The sequence below is a fragment of the Diceros bicornis genome, chromosome 1 (assembly GCF_020826845.1).
Source record: "Diceros bicornis minor isolate mBicDic1 chromosome 1, mDicBic1.mat.cur, whole genome shotgun sequence".
NCBI lineage: Eukaryota > Metazoa > Chordata > Mammalia > Perissodactyla > Rhinocerotidae > Diceros > Diceros bicornis.
The window spans coordinates 86,127,140-86,154,113 of NC_080740.1; the positions used below are offsets into that span (position 1 = coordinate 86,127,140).

The window sequence follows — 26,974 nt, forward strand, 5'->3', positions numbered from 1 at the left end:
AGAATTTTGAAACCATATAGCTTGTGAACTTTACATTGTATCTAGTAATGAACTTGAAATGATTTTCTTTTGACATCAATTTGCAACTGCCTAAGGATTAGGTGAGAATAAGCTTGACTTTGCACAAAATCAATCCTATCCTCTTTTTCTCCGGAGGCCGACTGACGGCTTATCAGGGAGAAGAGGGAAAAGCAGGCCCCATAATTTGAGACTGCTAATGTCTCGGCTTTGACCTTCTGCAAGATTCTCCTCAGGAAATCGGTAATCAGAGTCCTCTCCTGATAAGAGGCTGACAAGCTGGGATTTCTGAGGCTTCCAATGCCAGGGAAGTCCTGAGGAGAGCCTTCCCCGCCCAGGCTGCCAGGAGAAACACCTGCAGCTCTAGGACAGGAGGGGAGACGGCCTTGGCCACCACTCCCCGCCTCACAGCCACGGTGCCCCAGGAGCCACGTCAAATGGAAGTTCTGGTCCAGCCATAAAACCCAGACAGAACTCTGGTCTGGGCTGCCTCAGTGGCCACGCCAGGGAGCAGTGAAGCGGGAAGGAGTTAACGGTCCCTGATCAGAGAGTCTTTAGTAAAGCAATACCCTCTTCAGCCTCAACTGTAAGGGGCTGAGTACACAGCCCTTCTCCAGGGTGGGAGGTGTGGGCGACAGGGATCTCTGATCCAGGATGGGTCTTCCTCAGCTGGCAACTAAGAAAAGTGTTAAACTGAAGCCCAGGGCCTTGGGTTCTAGTCCCTTCCTCCTCCTGGGCCCCAGGGTCCCTGCATGCAACATGAGGTTGGGTTAGATCAGAGGGTCACACGCTAGCGCCAGGCAGGTCATAAAACAAATTGTCCAGGTGTATCAGCCATCACACAGCTCTCCTAGTCTAGCTTTCCCTGTCTTTAAATTATTTATTTATTTATTTATTTTTCCCCCAAAGCCCCAGTAGATAGTTGTATGTCATAGCTGCACATCCTTCTAGTTGCTGTATGTGGGACTCGGCCTCAGCATGGCCGGAGAAGCGGTGCGTTGGTGCGCGCCCAGGATCTGAACCCCGGCCGCCAGCAGTGGAGCGTGTGCACTTAACCACTAAGCCATGGCGCTGGCCATGGCTTTCCCTATGAGAAAATCATGGGTTTGGAGGTGGAGAGGGAGGGAGCTGTGGTGCAGCCAGCTCACAGCTTTAAGAACTAAACTCACTTTTAAAAGGGTCCACGTGTGTGCAGCTATGACATACAACTATCTACTGGGGCTTTGGGGGGGAAAAAAAAAAGGAGGAGGATTGACAATAGATGTTAGCTCAGAGGCTGTCTTCCTCAGCAAAAAGAGGAGGATTAGCATGGATGTTAGCTCAGGGCTGATCTTCCTCACAAAAAAAAAAAACAGTCCACGTGCTCCAGAGAACCAGGAGGAGACAAAATAACCCGAGAATCAGATCAGCTCCTTTGTATGAAACTTCCAGAGTAGCAGGGGAGTGTTACAGGGCTAAAGCATGTGGAAATGACAACCGAAACTGACAAGGGGAAATCTTTCTAGCCTAAAAGCAAAGTTCTGCATTTAGGTTTAAAAGAAAATGAACCATATGAAGTCAGGATACACTCGGGGAGAGGGACAATTGAAAACCAGCCCCTAAAAGAGAAAAAGCATCAGTCAGAGCCAACGGTACACACTAAAAACACCAACTGAACCTTGTGGAGAAAGTGGAGGATGTGGTGAGCTGACCGAGGGTCCGGCTGCCCTCCCTCATGTTGGTCAGAGCACATCTGGAAGAGCAGGCTCTGTCCTGGGAAGGCAAGGACACTGGCAGGGTGTCCAGGGCCAGCTGCACGGCTGAGGACGGCTTCCAGGTGCCACTAAGACGCAACTCTGAGAAGGGTCAAGAAGAGATGCACCGAGGAAAGAATGTGCTGGCTGCCCTCAAATACGGGCAGAACGCTCAGGCAGAGCAAATCTAGGCAGCGCTGCAAGTGACACGGAGGCCTGCCTCTCCAACAACAGAACCTTTGCCCCAGCGGGGCGTCCAGCTGCGACAGGAAGTGAGGCTCAGAGGGGAGGTGGTAGGGTAACAAAACAGCACCCGGATGGGCCTGGCCAGCCTCCAAACTGCCTCTGGAGCAGGGCTTCTCAAACTGTGATGTCCTTAGCAATCACCTGTTAAAATGCAGACTCTAATTTAGTAAGGCTGGCATGGGGCCTGAGATTCTGCGTTTCTAACCAGCTCCCAGGTGATGCTAATGCTGCTTATCTAGGGCCTGCACTTGGGTAACTTGGCTCTAGACCACCATCAAGGCAAAGAGAGCAAGTCCTGACCAGGAGGGCCTAGAGAAGCCCTCACTGTGGTCCAGCCTCCTAAAAGGGCAATCCTGGGGTCAGAGTGGTCTACAAGCTACAGGAGCCCCAAGGAGGAGGATGGTGGCTTTGTAAGGCGGCGCCCTCTTGGAGGTATACACCAGCTTAGCATGTGGGATTCTCTCAGGAAAGGGGTGCAGTCAAGCCCTAAGTGGATCCCCAGTGCAACTCAGCAACTCAGAATTGGTTCACGGGGAGCAGGAATCAGACAACGACCTGCTGCAAACGTGTCTAGAATGAATCAGCTCTGCCCCACCCACCCCTCCACAAAAGGTCTCCTCAACGGGAAAGGTGACTGCAGACCGGGAGCCTCCCCAGCTGTGACTCACCCACAGAATCAAATCTGATCCCCGAGGCGCAGGATTCACGCGCCCGGCCTCCGCCTCTGCCCACCCCCAGGCCACTTGCCAAGCCTAACTCTATCTAGAGCCCCCCTCCTTCCTGTCTGCGGGTCATCTTCAGATGTGTCCCCAACTCCACCGGTCCCAACTCTTCCAGACGCAGCCAAGTTTCTCTGTCCCCATCGCCTCGGCATTCTCACAGTATCTGTACCGCCTCTCTTAAAAAGTACACCTCTTATCATAGTTCTACGGCAGATGCCTCGTCTCGGATGCTAAGGTCCTATACTCGCCCCCTTTGTCTCCCCCTGCGGCGCCGAGCCCGGAGCCGGGCACACAGGAAGTGCTCAGAAAACTGAGCTGGGGGCAGCAGCCGTGCCCAGAGGGGGCGCGCAAGGCGTCAGCTGGGCTGAGTGAGGGTCCCCTCAAGGAACAAGGGTCATCAGGACAGGCGCCCGAAACCCGGAGTTCAGAGCCGGGCAGCCCCTCTGTGCCCTCCCGAGCAATGGCCGGGGCTGACCGGGGCCGGCGCCCTTTCCTTCCGGAGCCGCTCCACGCGCCCCGGGCCACCCACCCCCAGCGCCCTCACCTTGTAAACCTTGCCAAAGGCGCCGTCGCCCAGCTCGCCCACGATCTCCCACACTTCGTTGGGGTCCAGGTCCCGGCGGACGTGCTCATATTCGCGGGACTTTCTCTTCTCGAAGGTAGACAGGCGCAGGATGCGGCGGAAATTGGCGAAAGCCATGGCTGGGAGCGCGCGCGCCGAGGGGCGAGGTGGCGCCGGCTCTGGCTCTGGCGGCCGCGAGGAGGAGGGGCTGAGGGACGCGGCGGCGCTCGGGGGTTCTCCCCAGACCCGCCCTTCCCCGCAGCCTGACTCCGGTCTAGTGCGCCCTGGGCTGCGCGCGGCGGGAGCACCCGGAACCGCGCAGGCGACCGCGGACCCGCCCCCGCTCGGTGCCGTCCCCGGGGCCGCCTCCCGATGCCGGCTCCGCTGGCGCCGCGCTCCCCGCCCAGCCTGCGAGCCCCGGGACGCGTTCCGGGGACCGGGTCCCGCGCCCGCCCACCGGCCCGACTCCACCTGCCGCTCCCCGGCAGCGCCCGAGACCCGGTAATTGGCTGCGGGCGCTCCCCGGCTCCGCCCGTCGCCGCAGGGCACTCTGGAAACTGTAGTCCCCCGCGCGGGGCGCGCCCGTGAGCCACGGGCTGGGCTTTGGGGAGTTTAGGGGATCCCTCGGCGGGACCGTCCCGCGTCTGGGAGGCCAGCCGCGCCGCATGGCTCCCAAAATTTCTGTGGGAGCGAGAGGGGAAGCGAATTGGTTTTTCGCGAGCGCCCACTGATTGTTGTCCGAGGGCCAAGAAGGTGAACCAGCATTAATCATTGAATCCATCCCGCAGCTACCCCGCGAGGCTGCTCTGCCCGCGCCACTTTGCAGGTGGGGACGCCTGGCCGGCGAGGGCACCACCCCGGGTCACACATCCTGCCGGCGGACCCCGTTCGGGTTCCTCGGCGCCGTGCTGCCTCCTAGTGCACGAAATGCTGCGCCCTTGCGGCCGCTGCCGGTCCCTGGAGGCCCGGCTTTCTCCGCTCGTTTCCTGCTTCCCAGGGGCTCCCCCCACCGCGACCCACAAGCCGGCCAGGATTAGAGGGCTGGGAGGAAGAGCTCCTTTGGGACTTACTTATTATCACATACTTAATGATGGATCTTCAGATATATGTTCATGTTAAGTAAAAAGTTCTTATTCTTAATTCCCCGATTTAAAAAACATGAGCTCACTACAGATAGAACTGAAGTCTTGTTTGACCACCGTCTTCCTGGCCGTTCGACTCGTTTCGCTGCCTCTGTTACCGCTTGTGTCCGGTATACAGTGATACTTTTATCCAAATCTACTAGGTGGGTTCCAAACGGAGAGTGCTGGGGGCGGGGTGGGGGTGGGGGAGCAGCCTGCAAAGCTTATTGTGGCAACTCTCCCTCATAATCAAATCAAGTTTTAGCAAATGTCACACTCCAGCAGTCCCCACCCCTCCGTAGAACGTCCGTGCGGAGGTGTTTTCTCACCCCTTCTTGAGCAGCGTGCCAGCACGAAGTGTAGTTCTAAGTTTGCAAAGCCAGTGACAGAAGCCTGGGATGCTTGGGGTGGTCTGCGAGAAGGATGCCCTGACTAAAGGTTGCCGTTTGAAAGGTCCCCACAACTTAATGAGTGGTTGAAATAGCAGAGGGTCTTCATCACTAAAGGAAGGAAATGCGCCACAAGACTGTGCTCTCACTATGTAAGGCCACGTCTAAACCGCCCAGAACAGGATGGAGGGCAGGTCTTCCATTAGTTTCAGCCCATGTGACCAACTCTGTAAAGGGGGTAGGGGGACAAAGGGGGAAGGCTTCCCCGCTGGAAGATGGAGGCTCTGACTTCCCTGAAGCTGTACGTCTGGGGCGACTAGGAGTCAGAGGCCCCACTCATCCCTAGGCAGGCGCCAAGCCACCCGGGACTCTGTGACTGGCTCTGTGATAGCTCCAGGAAAAAGGCAATGAGAAACAAAAATGGAGAGGTTCTCTCAAAAACATTATAAGTGAAAGAAACCAGACACAAAAGATCACACATTATATGATTCCATTTATATAAAATGTCTAGAAAAGGCAAATACACAGAAACAGAAAGTAGATTAATGGTTGCCAGGGGCTGGGCGTGAAATAGGGATTAACTGTAAATGGTAAAGTTGTAAGAAATCAAACAGAGGTTCAACAAAACCAAAGCTACATCTCTGAAATAACTAATAGAAAAGACTGGTCAAAGAAAAAATGAAAAAGGGTCAGAGAAAGGAAAAATATTCACCAGAGAACATGAAAATGAAAAGAGGGACATAAATATTAGGTACTGTAGAAGATTCTGAAATCATAAGATAATATTTTGAACAAATTTATCTGAATAAATTTTCATTTACATGAAATGGGTAATCATCTAGAAGAAAATATAAATGGTAAATGATATATAAATATATAAATGATAAATAATCTGTAAAAGATACATAATTTCAATAAGAAATAAAAAGACTAAATAAACTAATAACCAACAAAGAAATGAATCCATAATCAAAAGTCTGCCCCCACTGAAAGACATCAGGTCTGTGTGGCTTTACACATAATTTCTCCCTTTATATAAATTCTTTAAGAAAACAGAAAAAAAAGGAAATCTACTCAACTCATTTTATGAGATGAGTTTTACTACAACTAGATAAAAGAAAATTGTAGATTAATCTCACAAAATAGATGAGGAAAAATAAATAAAATACTAGCAAGATGAAACCAGAGGTGAATAAAAACATCATGGCCAAGAAAGGTTTATTGAGGAGTAAAAGAATGGTTCTACATCAGAAAAGCTAATACTGTGAGACACTGCATTGACAGAGTAAAGAGGAAAATCGCATAGTCTCAGCAGTCACAGAAAAAGCATTTGATAGTGTTCTTAGGTTGGATTCCCCCAGAGGCGTGCCCTGAGACAACGACTGGAGTGCGAGTAGTGTATTTTGGAGGTGGTGCCGGGAGGCATCAGTAGAGTGTAGGGAATTAAGAAGGAAGAGGGAGGAAGCCAGTGATGGATGCACTTGGGAGCTGATGACTGCTGTGGCCAACTGGGGCTCAGTCCCCCTGGGGAATTCTGGGGATCGGGATGCAACACACTTCAGAGTCAGCCCCCACAAGAGGCAAGGAACCTGAGGAAGGTTTCCTCTAAGCCCCATCTGTCTCTGGCCAAGGGCTGCTCCAGGGCTTTCTACAGCGTCTGCTACAACAATCTTTACATTTCTTATTTCTTTTCCTTTCCTACAGCATTTGCTAAGATCTCTAGTTTTGTGTTAAACAGTAACAGTGAAAATAGGAATTCTTGTCTTGGTCCAATATTTAATGGAAAGGGATTTAAAGTTTCTCCTCTAAGTATGATGTTTACAAAAGGATTGTGGCACGTGATTTTTACACAAAAGTAAGTTTCCTGATCTTGCTAATTTGCTAATAACTTTTTATCACAGATGCAGAATTTTGTCAGATGCTTTTTCTGCATTTATCATGTTAAATATATAATTAATCGTATGGTTTTTCTCCTCTAGCCTATAAACATAGTGAATTTCATTGATTGAAATATTTTTGTATTCCTGGAAAGTAAATATTTTATCTCCCTTCAGAGAGGCCAGGTAACTTTCCCAAGGTCACACAGCTAATAAGGGGCAGAGCTGGAACATGAACCAGAGTAGTCTGATGCCAGAGTCTCTGCATCTCTTTGCATAACTGTTAGTTCAGTTGCCTTTTGATCATATATTTATACATTTATACATATACTGTTGGCTTTGGCAAATCTTACACCTAGGATTTTCATATCTATGTTCACAAATCCAATGGGCCCATATTTTTCTCTTCTTGTGCTGACTTTATCTGATTTTAAAATCAAGATACATTCGCTCATAAAATGAACTGGACATTTTTTGTTTTTCTATTTTATGGAACAACTTAAGATGGAATTACCTGTTCCTCGTAAGTTTGATACGTCATTGTTTTTAATTTGTAAATCTCTAATTATTAATGGGTTTGAACATGTCTTCATAAGTTAGTTAGATGTTTGCATATCAAGTTCTTTGAATTGCTGGTTCATATTTGCCCATTTTTCTATTAGATTTCCTGTCTCACTTTTTTTTTTTCTTGGTAAGGAAAACTGGCCCTGAGCTAACATCTCTTGCCAATCCTCCTCTTTTTTGCTGAGGAAGATTGGCCCTGAACTAACATCTGTGCCCATCTCCCACCACTTTATACATGGGATGCCACCACCTGATAAGCAGTGCATTGGTCCCCCCCTGGGATTTGAACCTGCGAACCCCAAGCCGCCAAAGTGGAGTGCGGGAACTTCACCACTATGCCACCAGGCCAGCCCCCATTGTCTCAATTTTTGACTGCACAATTTTTTTTAATGGTTTCTTATTGGGTTTAGACACTGCAAATGTCTTTCCCAATCTATCATTCATCTGTTAACTTTGCAAACAGTGTCTTCCGTTGAGCAAAAATGCTTAATACTGAAGTAATTGAATCTATTTTTTGTCTTACTTTTTTATTAAAAAAATCAACTTTATAGGTTTAATTACATTCAATAAAAATGCACCCACTGTGTCAGTGTGGAATAGCTGGACTTCTCAGACACAACGGGTGGTCACACGCATTCTTAAGTGGACACTTGTAAGAAAAACTGGGGGCAAGGCAGCAGACTGGAGAGTGCCAGTTCTTGCTGATGCAGGAGTAAAAGAGGTGGTTGGTGGCAGCCAGGAGATGAGTATAAAGCCTCACCTACTTCCCCAGAAGAAGCAAAAGCAAAAGGCTTCAAAGGAAAAGCTTTATGCTGCTGGGAGAGGGGAAGAAAGTCCCTTACTCCCAGGGCCCAGGTAAAGATCCAAGGTTCTCACCTCGAGGACATAGGGAAAAATCCTATCTTTTTGTGACGTCACTCAGGAACTCAGGCTGGCAGAGCACCATCATCTTCAATGTTTCTGATTACCATGGCATGGGAAAAGAGGGTTAGTTCTGATATTTTGGGAGCTGTTTGTTACAGTAGTTAGCAGTACTCACGCTAACTAATACACTGGCAAAGTGTAGTTAAATATTACATCGTTTTATCTTCCTCTCCCCAGCAGCAATGGATCTTTCCCTATGTAGCTCCTGGTGAGTTCTGAGGGCACCTGTGGTAGCCTCCTCATATGACATTATTTTTAGTGTTTTATACAGTTAACATTCATTTAGATTTACTCACACATTTTCAATTTCTGATGTTCATGGTTCCTTCCTGAATTTCTGTGTTTTCCATATGGGAGTATTTTTCTGTGTCTGAAGAATTCACTTATGGACGTTAATTTTCTCAGTTTTTGTGTGTATGGATTGTTTGCTAATATTTTATTTAGGATTTTTGCTTTTATGTCCATGAGTGAGACAGATCTGTAACTTTCCTTTCTTATACTGATCTTGCCATGTGTTGGTATCAAGATTATATTAGACTCATAAAATGAGTTGGAGAGTTTTCTCTCTTTACCATTCTCTGTAAGAATTTAGCAAGATTGAGATTATTTTTCTCTTGATTATCAGCTAGAATTTACCAGTGAAGTTACTTGGGACTGGAGTTCCTTGTGTGAAGATTTATGTTTTTTACTATTAATTAAATTTTATTACTGGTTATAGAAATAAAAAGAAAACCTTGGTATGTTTTATTTTTCTATAAAGTTTCTCACTTTATCCAAAAATATCAAATTGATTGGCATAAATTTTTTTTATAATATACTCTTGTTACTTTTTTAATGTGTAGCATATTGTAGATATATCCAGTTTTTCATTTCTTTTTTTTTTTTACTTTATTTATTTTTTCCTTCACTTTTTTTTTTATTGTGGTCACATTGGTTTATAACATTGTATAAATTTCCGGTGTGCATCATTATACTTCTATTTCTGCATAGATTACATCACATTCACCACCCAAATACTAATTACAATCCCTCACCACACACATGTGCCTAATCATCCCTTTTGCCCTCCTCCCTCCCCCCTTCTCCTCTGGTCAGTTTTTCATTTCTGATATTGATAATTTTTATCTTCTCTCTCTGTTTTTTATCAAACTTGCCATATTTTTTGGCCATTGTAATAGCCTTTTCAAGAGAACCAAATTTTACTTTACTGATTATACTTATGTGTTTATTTTCTATTCTATTAATGTATCTCTTATCTTTATTACTTCCTTCTACTTTCTTTGGATTTATTTTGCTGTTCTTTCTAATTCCTTGAGATAAGATGATTGTTAATTAATTTCAGCTTTTCTTTTAATAGTCATATTTAGGGCTATAAATGTCCCTCAAAATATTGCATTAGCTGCATCCCATTTTGATATGTAGTATTTTTCTTTCTTTTTTTTAAATTTTATTTTTTTTGCTGAGGAAGATGCACCCTGAGTTAACATCTGTGCTAATCTTCCTCTATTTTGTATGTGGGTTACAGCCATAGCATGGCTGACAAGTGGCGTAGGGCCATGCCCAGGATCCAAACCCCTGAACCCAGGTTGTCAAAGCGGACTGCATGGAACTTTAACCACTAGGCCATGGGGCTGGCCCCCCAATATAGTATTTTTCTTATGTAGCTTAAAATATTTTCTAATTTCCATAATGATTTCTTCTTTGATTCATGGGTTATGTAGAAGTATATTTTAAAATTTACAAACATGAGGATTTCTAATTATCTTTGTAATTGATTTCTAGCTTATTAGTGAGCAGAGAATGTGTACTGTACAATTTCAGTCTTTTGACATTTGTCAACATTTGCTTTATGCCCCAGTATAACATCAATTTCTCTATGTATTCCATAAGTTTTTGTGTGTGTGTGTGAGGAAGATCAGCCCTGAGCTAACATCCATGCTAATCCTCCTCTTTGTGCTGAGGAAGACCGGCTCTGAGCTAACATCTATTGCCAATCCTCCTCGTTTTTTTTCCCCAAAGCCCCAGTAGATAGTTGTATGTCATAGTTGCCCATCCTTCTAGTTGCTGTATGTGGGACGCGGCCTCAGCATGGCCCGAGAAGCGGTGCTTCGGTGTGCGCCCGGGATCCAAACCCAGGGCACCAGTAGCGGAGCGCGTGCACTTAACTGCTAAGCCACAGGGCCGGCCCCTTCCATAAGTTATTGAAAATCATATTTATATTCTGTAGTTGTTGCATGCAGTTTTGTATATATGTCCATTAGGTCAATTGTTAATATCATTCAAATTACCTAAATCTTTATTGATTTTTCTCTGCTTAATCTACCAATTATTGAGAGATGGGTAGTTATACTTTTTTGGGGTTAATGTATACTTTCTTTTATCTCATTCCAATCTTTTACTTTTAACTTTTCTGTATCTTTGGGTTTGAGGTGTGTTTTTTGTAAACAACATATAGTTTTTCATTCAGTGCAATAATCTTTGCTTTTAACTAGAGTCCATTTACATTCAATATAATTGCACATATATATGGGTTAAATATACTTTCTTATCTATTACTTTCTATTTGTTACACTTTTTTTTTCTTGCCTTCTTTTGGATTGTTAGTGCAATTGTTGTTGTTATTCCATTATCCTTTTACTACATTTGGAATTTTATATTATATTTCTGTTCTTTTAGTGATTATCCTAGAAAATATAATCTTTAAATTATCAACATCTAGACTTTATGCCTTTATCTTCCTCTTAGATAATTAAAGGAACTTAAAACATTTTCATCTCATTTTCCTAGCTCCTACCTAATGTCATAATTGAATTGCATTTAAATTTGATCTTTTTAAACTCCCTATGACATTGTTATTATTTTACCCCATCAATGTTTACTTGGATTTACCCACATATTTTTTCTACTTTGTTGCTCTTTATTCTGCCTTACATGTTGGATTTTCTCTCTGGGATCATTCTCTGACTATTGTAAGTTCATCCTTTATAATTTCTCTTGGGAGGGTCTGCTGGTGATCATTCTTGTTTGTTTGTTTGTTTTTGTATGAATACATTTTTATTTAATCTAATTTTTTTCCTTTTTACTATAGAAAATTTGAAACATATTCAAAATAGAAAGAATAGTATAAGGTACTCCTGTGTACCCATGTCAGATCAGTCAGTTCACTTATGAACAATCCTATTATATGTATATCATCACCCCTGGGCCTGGATTATTTTGAAGCAAATTCCCGACATCATATCATTTTATCCTTTTAAACAACAAACAAATCTATTATCATACCTAATATTATATCCAGTAAGTGTTCATATTCCTCCATCATCTCATGCTTCTTAATGTTTGTTTTTGTGGGCTGTTTGATACACAATCCATTTGAATTCAAATCCAAATAAGTCCAACATTGTAATTGGTTGAAGTGATTTAAAAGATATGAAACTGTATCTATTAATCTATAGTTTCCTCTTCTATCTCTTTCTCTTTTCTTGTAAATTTTTATTAAAGAAGTGGAGTCATTTTTCTTTAGAGCTTTACACAACCTGGGTTTTGCTGATTGCACCCCCATGGTGTCATTTAACAAGGACCTCTGCTGTCCTCTCTGTTTCCTTGATTTATATTTTCTCTAAGTTGATCAAATTCAGGTTTGATTTTCCTCCTCATGCTTTTTTTTTTTGTTTTTCTGAGCAAGACTGGCCCTGGGCTAACATCTGTGCTCATCTTCCTCTACTTTATATGGGACACCGCCACAGCATGGCTTGACAAGCGGTGCATCGGTGTGCGCCCGGGATCCGAACCTGCAAACCCCGGGCTACTGAAGTGGAGCACGTGCACTTAACTGCTACCACCGGGCCAGCCCCTCCTCATGCTTTTTTTAAATTAAGGTGAAATTCACATAACATAAAATTTTAAAGTGTACAATTCACTGGTATTCAGTACATTCACAATGTTGTTCAACCATCACCTTTTATCTAGTTCCAAAACTTTTTCATTACCCCAATAGAAATCCCTGTATACATTAAGCAGCCCCTTCCCATTACACCCTCCCCCAGCCCCCAGTCCCTGGCAATGACTGATCTGCCTTCTGTCTCTATGAATTTGCCTGTTCTGGATATTTCATATAAATGGAATCATACAATATGTGATCTTATGTTCCTGTATTCTTTCGCTTAGTATAATGTTTACAAGGTTCATCCACATTGTAGCAGGTATCATTCCCTTTTATGGCTGAATAATAGTCCTCTGTATGGATATCCTACATTTCATTTGTCCATTCATCAGTTGATGGACATTTGCGTTGTTTCTACCTTTTGGCTATTGTGAATAGTGCTGCTGTGAACATTTGGTACAAGTATTTGTTTGAATACTTGTTTTCAGTTCTTTTGGATATACATCTAGGGGTGGAATTGTTAAGTCAATATGGTAATCCTGTATTTAACTTTTTGAGAAACATCTCTTCATTCTTGAAAGATAATTTTACTGAGTATATAATTTTAGCTTGGCTGTGGTGGTTTTTACATACTGAGATATTATTCCACTATGTTTTGGTTTCCATGTTGTGAAGAGGTTGATTGTTAGTTAATCATCATTCCTTTGAAGATAATCTTTCTTTCTTCTCTGATTACCTTTAGAATCCTCTCTTTGTCTTTGGTAAACTGCAGTTTTGCTCTGATGTGTACACATATGTATTTCTTCTATTTCAACTACTTAGAAGTTCAGGCTTCTGATGGGGCCGGCCCTGTGGCATAGCAGTTAGGTGCGTGCGCTCTGCTGCTGGTGGCCTGGGTTCAGATACCGGGCGCACACTGATGCACCACTTGTCAGGCCATGCTGTGGTGGTGTCCCATATAAAGTGGAGGAAGATGGGCACAGATGTTAGCCCAGGGTCAGTATTCTTCAGCAAAAAGAGGAGGATTGGCATGGATGTTAGCTCAGGGCTGATCTTCCTCACAAAAAAATAAAAATTAAATAAAAAAAAGAAGTTCAGGCTTCCAAGAGGCAATATAGCATAGCTATTAAAAAGCAGTGATTATTGCCAAACTATCTAGGTTCATATCCTGATTCTATCATTAATTAGCTTTGTGACTTTAGGAAAGTTAGTTAACTTCTCTGAGCCTGTTTCTTAATCTGTAAAATAGGTATAATAGTCTCTACTTCATGGGATTGTTGTGAAGACTAAATGAGTAAATACATTGATGCACTTAGAACTGGCATGGAGTGATATAATTGTTCACTTTGATAATGATGATGAATGCAGTCTGTGGAGGGTGTTTGTCATTGGTTTTGGAAAATTCTCAGCTATTATATCTTCACATTTTCCTCTACTCTTACTGTCTTTTTCTTCTCTTTCTGGAATTCAGTGACATGTGGATGAGACTTTCTTACTCTGTCCTTCATACTTCTTAATCTTTCATAGTTCCTATCTCTTTTCTCTTGTACTGCATTTTAGATAGTTTTTCTAATCTATTGATTTGCCCACTTTGTCTATTCTTCTGTTAAACCCATCCATTGAGTTTTTAATTTCAATTATTGTATTTTCATTTTTATAAGTAAAATTTTGGTCTTTTTTCAAGTCTTTTAGTCATTTTTTATAGATTCCTATTCCTGGCAGTGATTTTAAAGTGTGTCTTTTTATTTCTCTAAAAAACAGTAAGCATGATTATGTCATAATCTGTGTCTGGTAATTCTAATATCTGAAGTGTTTACAGTTCTGGTTCTGTTGTCTGTTGTTGCTGCTGCTTCTTGCTCATGGTGCATTTTTTCCTTATGTGTTTAGTTTCCTAGGAAAACTATTTCTGGGACTTCATTGAGCCCTAGAGTGAAGGTATCATCTTCCAGAAAGGATATGTGTTTACTTTGCTAAGTGCCTGGATCTACTTGAATTTATATTCAGGGCTTGAGTTTTTTGGACCATCTTCATGGTGTGAATTTGGGTTGCAGACATGCAGGGGGCCATCTCTGGCTATAACTTCTCAGAGACCGTTTTTCCTCTTGCTGTTCTGCTCAAACCCACAGCAACATTCCTTACAGGCTCTTGGAGGAAAGAGTGGAGGGGTGTGCTTCTGGTTTATCCTTACACTGAGGGTGGAGCACTTTGAGGTCCCAGCTCTTCAAATGGTGAGGGTTCTGTTAGACTCCCCACTTTTACTGGGTGAAAGGCTTTCTTTTGCCCCTGCTTCAATGAAAACCAAAGTTATCCCTCCAGGTTCCTGCCTGATTCCTTCTCCAGCTCTTCAGTGCTGCAGATGACTTTATCCCTAAAATCGTTAGTTGTTAGAGAGGAAGTTTATGCATGTAACTCAGCCTATCATATTACTAAAATCAGAACTGCTTTGAAACACTTTATATAACATAGGAATTATTTGTTCCTTGCTGGTTTTGAGAAACACCCCCGTAAAACCATCTGAGCCAGGTATCTTTTCTTAACATTTCATCATTGATTACTTTCTGGTTATTGGTTATGGTTATTGGTTGATTCGGGTTTTTAACTCCTTCATAAATCAATTTTCCTAAAAGAGTTATTCTATTTATCTAAATCTGTGCTGTCCAATATGGCAGCCACTAGCCATATGTGGCTATTAAGCACTCAAGATGTAACTAGTCCAAATTGAGATGTGCCATAGGTGTAAAATACACACTGGATTTCAGAGAGTTAGTATAAAAAAAGGGTTGTATGATCTCATTTATGTGTGGACTCTAACAAAAACTGAACTCATGGAAACAGAGTACATTGGTGTTTGCCAGGGGTGGGGAGGTGGGGGAAATGGATGAAGGTGGTCAGAGGGTACAAACTCCCAGTTACGAGATGAATACATTCTGGGGATGTGATATTACAGCATGGTGACTATAGTTAGCGATGCGGTATTGTGTATGTACAGAGTAGATTGTAAAATTTCTCACCACACACACACACAAAAGGGTAACTATGTGAGGTGATGGATGTGTTAATCTGATTGTGGTAATCCTTTCACAATATATTCGTATATCAAATCATCATGTTGTACACTTTAAACTTATACAATGTTATATGTCAATTATATCTCAATAAAGCAGGAAAAAAAGGATTATAAAATAACTCATTTAAAAAATATATTGATTACAAATTGAAATGATATTTCAGATATATTGGGTTAAACAAAATATTATCAAAACTAATTTCACTTCTTTTTACTTTTTTAAAAATGTAGCTACTAGAAAATTTTAAATTACATATGTGACTCATATTTGCGGCTCATATATTTACTGGACAGAGCTAATTTAAATTTTCAAATGATCAGTATAGAGTTGTATATTGTGTTCTCATCTGTATTTTAACCTTTTCCATATCACTAGTTGTTTCCTTTCTCATTCTTAATTTTTAAAATCTTTTTTTCTCCTTATCACACTTGCCAAAAGTTTGTCTGTTTTTATTGGTCTTTTCCCAAAGCCAGCTTTCGCTCTAGATCTAACTATGAGTTTATAGAAAATAGAGGAGACAGAGGAACATGTTAACACATTGGAGGTAAAATCTGCAAAAAACCAAAATGTTTTCCTCTATAAGGCCAATCTGGATTCCTCAACAAATAAATTGCAAGAAAAAGAAAGAAAGAAAGGGGGAACCTAAAGATATTTAAGAAGCAGTCTAAGTGTAATACATAGAGCTGTTTGGGTTCCTGACTTGAATAAATCATCTATTAAAAATTTTAAGAAACATGGGGCCGGCCCGGTGGCGCAAGCGGTTAAGTGCGCGCGCTCCGCTGCGGCGGCCCGGGGTTCGCTGGTTCGGATCCCGGGCGCGCACCGATGCACTGCTTGGTAAGCCATGCTGTGGCGGCGTCCCATATAAAGTGGAGGAAGATAGGCACCGATGTTAGCCCAGGGCCGTCTTCCTCAGCAAAAAAAAAAAAAAGAGGAGGATTGGCGGATGTTAGCTCAGGGCTGATCTCCTCACAAAAAAAAAAAAAAAAAAAAAAAAAAAAAAAAAAAATTTTAAGAAACAATTAGGGAAATTTGAATGCTGACTAGATATTTGATGATAATAAGGAATGATTGTTGTTTATTTTTAGGTATGATAATGGTATGTGGTTATGTTAAAAAAAAAAAAGAGTCACTCTCTTTTTGAAATATATATTCAAATATTTACAGATAAGAAGTCATGTCTGAGATTTGCTTCAAAATAATCCAGTGATGGTAGTGGTGGGGTGGGGGATACTATAGATGAAACATGATTGGCCCTGAGTTGATAATTGTTGAAGCTAGATGATGATTACATGTGGATTTATTATACTGACGTTTGAAATTTTCCATTATATGTTTGAAATTTTGCATTATAAAGAACATTAAAAAAAGGTCCTGATTATACTAATCAAGTATACTGCTTTGTTTTCTGGTTCACTGATTTGCACTTTGGTCTTTAAAAAAATTCCTTCTTTCAGGGGCGGGCCGGGTGGTGTAGTGGTTAAGTTCCTGTGCTCTGCTTTGGCAGCCCAGGGTTCGCAGGTTTGGATCCTGGGCGCGGACCGATGCCCCATTTGTCAAGCCATGCTGTGGTGGCATCCCACATATAAAGTAGAGGAAGATGGGCATGGATGTTAGCCCAGGCCAATCTTCCTCAGGAAAAAAGAGGAGGACTGGCAACAGATGTAAGCTCAGGGCTGATCTTCCTCACAAAAACAAAAACAAAAATTCCTTCTCTCTCTGGTGTTATTTAACTGTAGTTATTCTGGGTTTATTTTACTACTTTTTTATGTATTTTCAATTTCTCTTGTTTTCTAATAAATGTATTTAGGCTATAAATACTCCTCCGAGAACCACTTTGGCCACGTAGCACAGGTTTTTCATATGTGTAACGAGAGAGTGTTCTCTCGTTCGTTTCTAAACAGTCTGTGATTTCAGTTTAGTACTGGCTATACTGCAGTGACAGAGAGATAATCAAGGTAACAAGAGATTTAGGACAATAAATACCTATAGTAAGGCTGGAGAGCTGGGAGGAAGCAATTTTCCTTTTTTGTTGACTGTTCCCACAATGTTTTGACCTAGGAAGACCTTTGCTACTGGAGTTTCCCTCTATCCAACATTCCGATTCCGAGGTAGAACTCTCTCTTCTATTTCAGGCTGCCAGGGCCTTGGGCTTTAAGAGCACTGGAATGAAACTGAAGAAAGGCTCGTTTCTGTGGTACCTCTATCTGGACAAACTATACTGCTTGTTATCCGTGAGGAACGTGAAGGCCTTGGTGGATTACTTTCACCTTCTGGACGTGCACCACAAGAATACCTTGAATGGTCAGTACTTTCAGAAATGTGACCTCTGGGTTGTTCCCTGGTTTTTAACTAATGTGCAGGAAAACTTGCAGAACCAGAAACTATTTTGTTAACAAATGTTTACCTTTTAAATGAAGCACAGAGAGAAATCACCAACTGAGACTTGAGACGGGTAGCACTTCAGTGAGGATAAAATTGCAGGCTCTGGGGTTTAATCCTGGCTCCACCCGTAATTCGGTGGTGATTTGGAGAACATGCCGTCACCTTCTTGAAGTCTAATTTTCCTCATCTGTAAATGAGGCTTCTAATAATGGAGTCCATCTCACAGTTGGGAAAAAAAAAAAGATAATTAAATGAGATAATGTATGGAAAAATGCTTAGGATAGTGCCTGGCACATCATAAGGACTTAATAAGTATTCGTTATTATTATAATTGCTCCTGGGGGCTGAGCTCCATTCAGGCATTAACCCGCAAGACCCCCTCAGGAAGACTTGTCATCTGCCAAATGGGAGGTTTGAATCAGATGGCCTGCAAGATCCCTTCTAATTCTTGGTCCCAGTGACGGACCAAAAAGGGCTGACGATCTCGACCCTGCCTTTGAGTGCACAAACTAACAGAAGACCAATCAAAATACTGGAAGTTTTTTTTAGGACTGGGTATAGATAAGGTATCTCATGCATTTGTTGTGACCTGAGCGAGATAAACGTCATTTGTGTATAAGGGGTTTCTTCCATAAAGATTTTTAAAGAGTTCATTCAATCTTAAAAAGACACCTTCATCTTCTCATAATTTCATGCCAAAATTTCAAAAAATTTTCAAAAAATCAAAAGTTTTTCTCTCTATGTGTCGATTTACACGCCGTATGTCACCAAATCTTCACAATAACCCAGCCCTAGGTAAAGGCAGCTGTAGGGCACCTCGCTGTGAACAGGAAAGCTGGGCCTGAAACCCAGGGCTGACTCCAAACCCACACACACTCTCAGTCTCACCGAAATGTTTGCTGAGGAGAGTCTGATCTCCTGGTAACTAATCACTCCCTGATGATGCAATACCCAGAAGGTGGTTACACTCTTGTCTGCTGCTCCCCAAGGGACTGGATAGTGACCTGAAAGAGTGAAGGCACAGCCTTAAGTTTTGCCTTCCGGGGATGTAGGGACTTAAAGCCTTGGAGACTTGAGTGGGCAGAGCCAGCTGGTTTAAAAACAGTGTTTGTTAAGTAGCTACTAAGTCCCACACCAAAACCTCGCTACGTCACTGTGTATATATATATGTAGTGTGTTGTTCCCACGGGTTTATGCCCGGTGGGGCACGGGGAAGGAACATTAAGAGACTGTCAGAAGCCCCCCAAATCATGACATTGTGACAACTGGTTGCTTGTGCTCTTAGCCAGCTTCAGCTGGGACTCCAGACTACATAGATAGGTGTTATATATTTAGTGGAATGTACCTTCTGCAGGCGAGTTTCCGTAATCAATCAACGGGCAAGGGGAAACCACATGTAGACAAAGTTACGCTTGAAAATCCCTTGTTACCATGGCTATTTGTATATACAACCTGTACAGCCACCTGCCACTGTATAAATGTATCACCATGTCTGTTTCTTCCATCTTATACTCCCCAAGACAGATCAGTAGTGAGTGGAATTTCAGGCAAAAACCTTCCCTATTCTTTAAATTATAGTATTTTTTTCTGATTCCATATGCTTGATTATGCCTTAAGTAATGCACAAAAGATATGGCTTCACCGTGGAAAGAGCAAGGCTGTGGAGTCAGATGGACCGTATTTGAATCCCAGCTCTGCCACTCAAAGTGTGGTCTGCAGACCAGCAGCAGCCGTGTCACCTAGGAGCTTGTTAGAAATGCAGTCTCAGTCCCACCCAGGTTTCCTGAATCAGGATCTGTATTTTACAAGCTCCTCAGGTGATTGGTATGTCCATTGCAGTTTGAGAAGCACTGAAGTAGACTAGTTACTATCTGAGGCGTATGATAAGAGGGTGTGAAATCACTCTCCCTGTAGGGTTGTCAGGGTTTAACGAGATGTGGCATTTGAAGTGCCCAGCTCCTCAGGTCTTCAGTGACGATTGTTCCTTTCCCTCACAGCCAAATGCATTGGCTTTATATAAGCAGGAGGAATACTGATACTTTGATAGAAGAGGAATGATTTTTAAGTTTCTCTTGTTTTAATTGTCTCCTCAAGTGAAAGGCCCGGGTGAAACATCAGCTTCCCCAAGAAATTGTCCTAGGTCCCCAGTGAGCCGTAAGCTCTTCCTTCCAAGTACGAGGAGCACTCTGTACCTTTTGTTGGTTACACAGACACGTGTCTGCTCCGGAATGCGTGTGAGCCGGGGTCAGGAACCAAGCTCTATCCACTGTCTCATTCTCCACAACTCCAGGCAGAGTGCTTTTCCACACAGCTCATGGGCAACCGAAGGTCTGAGGAATCGTGGAAGGTATAGTGGCGAAGCCAGAAACAAAATATTATCATTACTATTCCCAGGTCAACAAGCTTCCAACCTTCCCACCATTTATGCGGCTCCCAGTTGTTTCCCATTTTGGAACTGTTTCAGAATAACCTGTCTCGTCTCCCCACCTTAACAGATGTGCTGTTCTATCACTTCCTTCACCACGTGACTAACTTGACACGGACGCAGATCAACATTGTGTTTAATATGCTGGACTGGAGTGCTGTGGGCGAGATTGGTTTTGACCAGTTCTACATGCTGGTCTGCATACTGCTGGCACAAGAGGCGAGTAACAAGGCAGGACCTGGGACAGAGACACCAAGTGCTGCCCCCATCTTGTTACAGGCAACACTGAGAAGAGAGCATCAGAATTTTTCTTCCTTGCACTCAAAACAGGAAGAAAAAAATGGGGGTGGAGGGACTACTTTTGGTTCCTTAATGGTCTTCTGTAACCTAGAAATTTCCAAGTTACCCAGCTTCTCTCCCCGGGCTGCCCCTGTCCACCCTCAGCCCTCCCCACTGCCTCTTTCTAAAGAACAGATCTCACCCTGTCCAGTCCTTCCGTGGAGGCCCCTCCTTGCCTGTTCTAGCTGGAGATTCTCCCAAGTGCCTCACCCCCCTCAATGATCCCTTTTCTCAGAGAACTTTCTGAAGGGGATGAATGGTGCAGATGAGAAACACTCTTCCTTGGGTTCCCACCTTACTTTGTACACACTTCCAGTGTGTATTTACCTATTTCCCACTCCTGAAGGAAAGGGACCTGTGTCTTCATCATTTTATCACCAGAGCCTCGGTGTTGCACGAGTAGATTTTCACTGAACATAAGGAAATGCATTCTAGTGACTAGAGTTCTGGCTGGAACTGGTCGCGGCAGGTGGCCTGAGTTCCCCTGGAAAGCAGATGCTGCAGCAGGTCTCAAGACACTGGCCATAGGGCTCTTTCAACCCTGAGCTTCTCTGATTTTGCCCTCTGCTTTTAGCTCTCTAGGGAGCGGACTAGTGAGTATCTGAGTCTTGCTGTCGCAAGTTTAGAGAGCAGCACCGACAACACTGTTCCTTGTCTCACGTATTTCTCTCAAAGCAGAACCGCCTGGAAGAGCGATTTATCTTCCGCCACTCCCGGCCCGTGTTTGAGCTGCTCGACGTGGACGGGGAGCTGAGGGTTGGCGCAGCCAACTTCCACATGTACAACTTTCTCTTCAATATCAAAAGACAGGAACTCAGAGAGCTCTACCATGACTTTGACATCACAGGTGACCGTGTAAGTGCAGACCCCTAAAGTGCGGCCTGGCAGCCTCTCTGTACAAAGGCAGAGGACAATGTCCCACGACTTTGAGTAGAGACGGCTGAGGAGGAGGGTGGGAAAGCCAGCTCGAGTGTGTCACGGCACTAGGACCAGAAAACACTGGAGAGATTTATAGACCTGTGGAAGAGAGAGGATTGAAGTAAGTGCTACATCATATAATACGGACACAACGTTATAGAAGCTTAGAGGAGATTCTGTTTAGAAGTTTAGTTTAGAGAAGGAAACATGGCAGGAGTTGGGGTTGGGGGAAGGGTTCATAGATTTGAGTAAGTAGAAAGGAAGAAATTCTATGATGGGAACACATGAGCAAAACCCTAAGAGGAAACAGCTATGGTGAAGACTGCATCCTGCCTGAAGAGGACGTCCATGCTGGGTAAGCAAGAGGGAGCTCGGGCTGCAAAAGCTGGGTCACACCGTGAGGAACCTCAGATGCCAGCCTGAAGTGTCTGGGCGCGACAGAGAAGTGAGAAAGTAACCCTTGGTTCCTTTAGACTCTACAGTTGACTCTCTGTTCTGGCTCCTAGACTACAAGCAGAGCATAATTGTCCTAATTACTGAGCCTCTTTAGGTTCCAGGTTTTTCAATGAGAAATGATTACAATCCTGCTGTTATCTGAAACAAAGTATCAATCTTTCCTGAAATAATTTTTCTTCTTCTCCCCCAACAAAAGCGTCTTAATTACAAGGAATTTAAGCTGTTTACCATCTTCTTCATGGACAAATACCAGGAGAGGCAGAAAGCAGAGAAAGAGAAAGCTCTGCTCGAAAAGAAAAGGTCACGTCAAGTTAACGTCAGCCAAAAGAAGAGTCTTCTTGGACTAAATGGATCTGAAAGTAGAATATAAGTAATTACAACTGTTAACATGTCTAAAAATAAATCTAGAACATCAAAGTGGATCTCTCTACATTGACTTTTACATGTGAAGGGTTCAAAGGAGTGCTCCCCAATCCGCAGGTTCTTAACTTGAATAACCTGCTGACCTCACACAGGACTCACAATAATGGAATGTGAAGTAGCCACTTCCTTTGTCAGCGTGTCCCAATTCTGCTGCTGCTGCTTTTCAGATCAGCTCTGTTCATTAGGTTCCTGTGTATCCAGATAATTACCAACACTTACTGGGCCTAAGCAGGTGAAAGAAGGTGACACTTTCCCAAAAGTTGTCACTAGTGAGCCAATACTTTCAGAATCCTTTTTCTCCCAATCCTTAAGCTAAAACCACCTGCATGCAACACACTTCAAATTGGCAAATGGTGAAGTGCCTCCAACCTTAAGGTGTGACCCAGCTTTTGCAGCCCGACAAACTGACAAAAATGTTAAGGACTGTGTTCTTCCTGGAACCTGAATTACCCTCTGATGAGTCAGGTGCTTAAGCAGCTGTACCACATCTGCTAGTGTAAGGGAGTTATTACATGCCCTTGTATAGTTTTAATTTTTATACAATTAATACCTTGAATAATTTTTAAATGTTTTTAGCACAGGACTTGTGACTCCTCCCTCCCTGACTGTGCTGTGATGTTAACGATGATAGCTACCATTCAGTAAGTGCTTGCTGTGAATTAGGCAGGTCCTTCAGATGTATGACTGACTTTATCCTCATAACCCTATGAATTGGGTGTTATCCCCAATTCACAGATGAGGAAATTGAGGTCTAGAGAGATTAACAACCTTACCCAAGAACGTATGGCTCACTGGATTCAAATTCAAGGTCAATTAGATGCCTGTGCTTAGAGCAAGTGATCTGAGTAACTCACTTCAGTTTTAGCAGATTCTGTTTAAGTTTTAAGCTAGCATTTCACTGGCTCAGAAATCCCTTCCACATAATGCTAATTACCACATCTCCTACCATAAACTTCCAAGGAACAAGCCTGGTGATAAAAGAAATACAGTTCACTTACTATAAACTAAGGATTTCTTAAGGATACATTATGCAATATAACTGACCATAAGGCATTCAATGAATTCCAGAGTATCTAATAATCATCAAAGCTCACTTTGTCAATGTGCAACAGACAAGAATACTGCTCATCTAAGATTGTCATTCAAGTCAAACTTGTAATCACAGAAATCATATTAATTACTGTGAACACTCTCTATATTTACTCTAAAAGACATGGGATTTTGATAATACACTTATGAGCATGAGTAATATTTAGCAGCCAAAACTTCTCTCTCTTCCCCACAATGGTACTATAAAACTGAATGGAGTAAGCCAAAAAAAACCCCAAGTCTCCTGGCTTCTGATTTCTGGTATACACATGGGGATGATACTATCTATCTTAAGGAAGTGCTGTGAAGACCAAAAAGATGCAAAGCATCTCCCTTACAACAGTGCTCTTCTCTTCCTCTGATTCGGTAAAGTTTACAGTTATTCTCCAAGGAGAATACTTTCCGGCAAGCAAGTCTGGACACTACTACACCTACACAGAGTATTGTACCGAGAGACTAGTACTATCTGGCTGGAAAATGACAGCTGGAGATTAGCCATCGTTTCAAAGGGCCTCACCACTAAGCTCATCTTGGGATGGGTTTCTGCCTCTTTTCTGGCAGCCGAGATGGCTCTTGCTACCAGCCAGCCATAGGATTCAGGCATAGTTCTGGGAGGATAAACTACAATGAGGTCTTAGTAAGGCTTTTCTTCCCCATTTTCCAGGGGAACACTCCTGAGATATATAAAGGGTTTCTGGGAGGATAAACTACAATGAGGTCTTAGTAAGGCTTTTCTTCCCCATTTTCCAGGGGAACACTCCTGAGATATATAAAGGGTAACCATGGCACATATGTTTTTTTTCAGACATGGTCTCTAAAGCAATGAAGATACTATATCTTTTTTTGTGTTTCAGAATAGGGACAGGGAGGGAGAAGGGACAGCCAAAGATAACAGGTATAGTAGTAATTTTGGCTAAATTTTAAACTAAAATTTAAATTAGTCTTATTCAATTATTTCATATTAATTTTAAATAAATATTAAATTTAATGACTGAAGTTTCAGGAATGAGGAGGTAGTTTAGTTTTCCCCTCCTCCCTGGAAATCATCAGGGTGACTATACACAGTATTATGATCCAACTACTAAAAAAAAATTTTTTTAAGAGCATTTTCATGAACTAGATGGTTCTAGAATGGAATCAGCTAACTTTGTATTTAGCTCTGATGGGCCCAAACTGAATGAAACTCACTATAAAAACTAAAATTCAGTTGCCCAGACTCTTTTGGGAATAGGAGTACAACAAAGAAAACCATCAATCAATGTCCACTTTGGGACATTTTTTACCTCAATTACATTATGTGACTTAAAATTTTTTAAAATGTCTGTTTGTAGGTATGCGTGTAGATGCTTCAATTAAATTTCATTATTTCCACAGTGAGTTAATCAACTGTGCTTTTAAGGGTAGAACTTAGACCAAGGATTTCGATCTGTTTCTGGATGGTAGTAACACTCTACACTATTACTATGTCACAGTTACATTAGAATTCCTTGGGGTCAACTACGCGTGTTTGTTCGGGGCCCTCAGCAATGGGCAGAGGAGCAGCACTCGCAGGGCAGGCAAATGCAGGCTTGACTGAAGAGATGACTAGTTTTAGCCCAGGGCCACGGGACTGGCTCCTCCACAGTCTCTAGCAGCTATAAAGAGGAAAGGATTTTAAAGGAAGCTAACTAAGCAAAGTGAAATCATTTCTCTCCCACTAGTCCTTAGCTTTCACGTGTGATCAGCACATGCCTGGTGCCCAAGACAAAGACCAGAAAAGGCCAAATCCACTTTGCTGACACCTGCTGAGATGGGCAGTTACCCACGAGAACAGCCCCTACAGAGCCAGACAATAGAAATCACAGGAGACTAGTTAACACCAAGGGAGGTGATCAGCCAAACTCATTTCTTCTCTTTTCCATAAGCAAAAGTACTAAATCATAGCGTTTGAAAGTTGGAGTGGACACAAGGTATATTTGCTAATTTGTCCGATTAACAAGACCATTAAAAAAGTAGTCTTGGGGCTGGCCCTGTGCCATAGCGGTTACGTGCATGTACTCCGCTCCAGCGGCCCAGGGTCCATAGGTTCGGATTCTGGGCGCACACCAACGCACCACTTGTCAAGCAATGCTGTGGCAGCATCCCATATCAAGTAGAGGAAGATGGGCACAGATGTTAGCCCAGGGCCAGTCTTCCTCAGCAAAAAGAGAAGAATTGGCATCAGATGTTAGCTCAGAACTAATCTTCCTCACACACAAAAAAAGTATAGTCTTAAACACTGTCATAAAATAAGAGCGATTTTTTTTTTCATGTCATTGGGAAAAAGACAGATGAAAATTATTCACTAAGTAGTATCAGGAAAAGTGGGATAGCTATCTGGAAAAGAATAAATCTGGGCTGCTACTCTATTGCTTGCACCAAAATAAACTCTAGATAATGAAACCATAAAAGAAATACTAGAAATATGAGAAAAAATTGTTTATAATTTCAGAGTGGGTAAGACCTTTTGACGTCAAGAAGAAAACCCAGAAGCCATAAAATACAAGACTGATAGATCTGACCATGCAAAACTTAAAATTTGCAAATGATAAATTACATGAAAACAAAAACAAATGATAACACATGATAGAAAATGACTAATTTCCTTAACATAGAAACAGTATTTACAAATCAGGAAGATAAAGACTAAAATGCACCAAGAATATAGGCAAACAGAAACAGACAATTCACAGAAAATAAATACAAATAGCCTTAAAATATACAGTAAAATGGGCTGGCCTGGTGGCCTAGTGGTTAAGTTTGCGTGTTCGGCTTCAGCTGCCTGGGGTTCACGGGTTCAGATCCCAGGCACAGACCTACGCACCGCTCATCAAGCCATGCTGTGGCGGCATCCCACATACAAAATAGAGGAAAACTGGCACAGATGTTAGCTCAGGGCCAATCTTCCTCACCAAAAAAAAAAGAAAGAAAAAACACAAAGTAAAACCACAAGACACAGATTTTCACTTAGATTGTCAAAGAGCAAAAAGTTAGGGTCTAAGGAAATAAGAGAAGACATATTGCTATAATATTAAATTGGTAACATCTATTTGGAGGGCAATTCAGCATGTACTTTCTAAACATATAAACCCTTGGACCTAGCAATGCCTCCTCTTCAGGAGTGCATTCTGTAGATATGCACAGATACAAAGATCTAGCTATAGAAAAGGACAGTTCCCAGCAGCATGGTTTACAGTAGCAAGACTGGAAAGAACCAAACTGACCAGAATTAAGAGCCTGAAGTAACTATGGCAGTCCCAGACAATGGACTACTATTGCAGCTACAAGAGGAATGATGCAGATCTAGCTCTACTTACATGGAATAATCTCTAAGATTCACCATTTTAGAGAAAAACCAAAGATGCAGACTAGTATATGTATTTATGGAAAAAACAGGGTTGGGTGGGTAAATAAATATACTCACATACACTAGAACAGTGGTTCTCACAGTGTGATCTCCAGATCAGCAGCAGCAGCATCCCCTGGGAACGCTTAGAATTGCAAAGTATTGGGGCCCACTCAGACCTACTAGCTCGGAACCTCTGGGAGAAGAGTCCAGTCACCTGTGTTTTAATAAGCTTCCAGGTAATTCTGATGCATGCTCAAGTTTGAGAACCACCATGCTGGAGTCTCTTTAAAGATACCCTGAAAACTGGTAACCATTGTTACCTCTGGGGAGAAGAAATAGCAGATGAGGGACAGGAGTGGAAGAGAGAGACTTTTCACTTTGGTATGTTTGGATTTTTTCCCCATACATACGTATCATCTATTTTAAATAAAAATTTAACAATCAAGACCATTTAACAATCAAAAC

At 42.6% G+C, this 26,974-nt stretch overlaps 2 protein-coding genes across 2 annotated transcripts in view; one reads left to right on the plus strand and one right to left on the minus strand.

The window, feature by feature from the left end:
* STK10 (serine/threonine kinase 10) overlaps positions 1-3,643 on the minus strand; it is a 115,620-nt gene extending 111,977 nt beyond the window's left edge. The window contains exon 1 of the mRNA XM_058546000.1: positions 3,264-3,643. Coding sequence (XP_058401983.1) covers positions 3,264-3,419 — 156 coding nt within the window. The 5' untranslated portion in view covers positions 3,420-3,643. The remainder of the gene's footprint in view (positions 1-3,263) is intronic.
* Positions 3,644-17,246: 13,603 nt separating this feature from the next.
* On the plus strand, positions 17,247-22,061 carry EFCAB9 (EF-hand calcium binding domain 9). Its single transcript, XM_058546027.1, has 4 exons — positions 17,247-17,411; positions 19,988-20,136; positions 20,935-21,111; positions 21,827-22,061. The coding sequence occupies exons 1-4, from the start codon at positions 17,276-17,278 to the stop codon at positions 21,998-22,000; spliced, it is 636 nt and encodes a 211-aa protein (XP_058402010.1). The 5' UTR covers positions 17,247-17,275; the 3' UTR covers positions 22,001-22,061.
* The last annotated feature ends 4,913 nt before the right edge of the window (positions 22,062-26,974 follow it).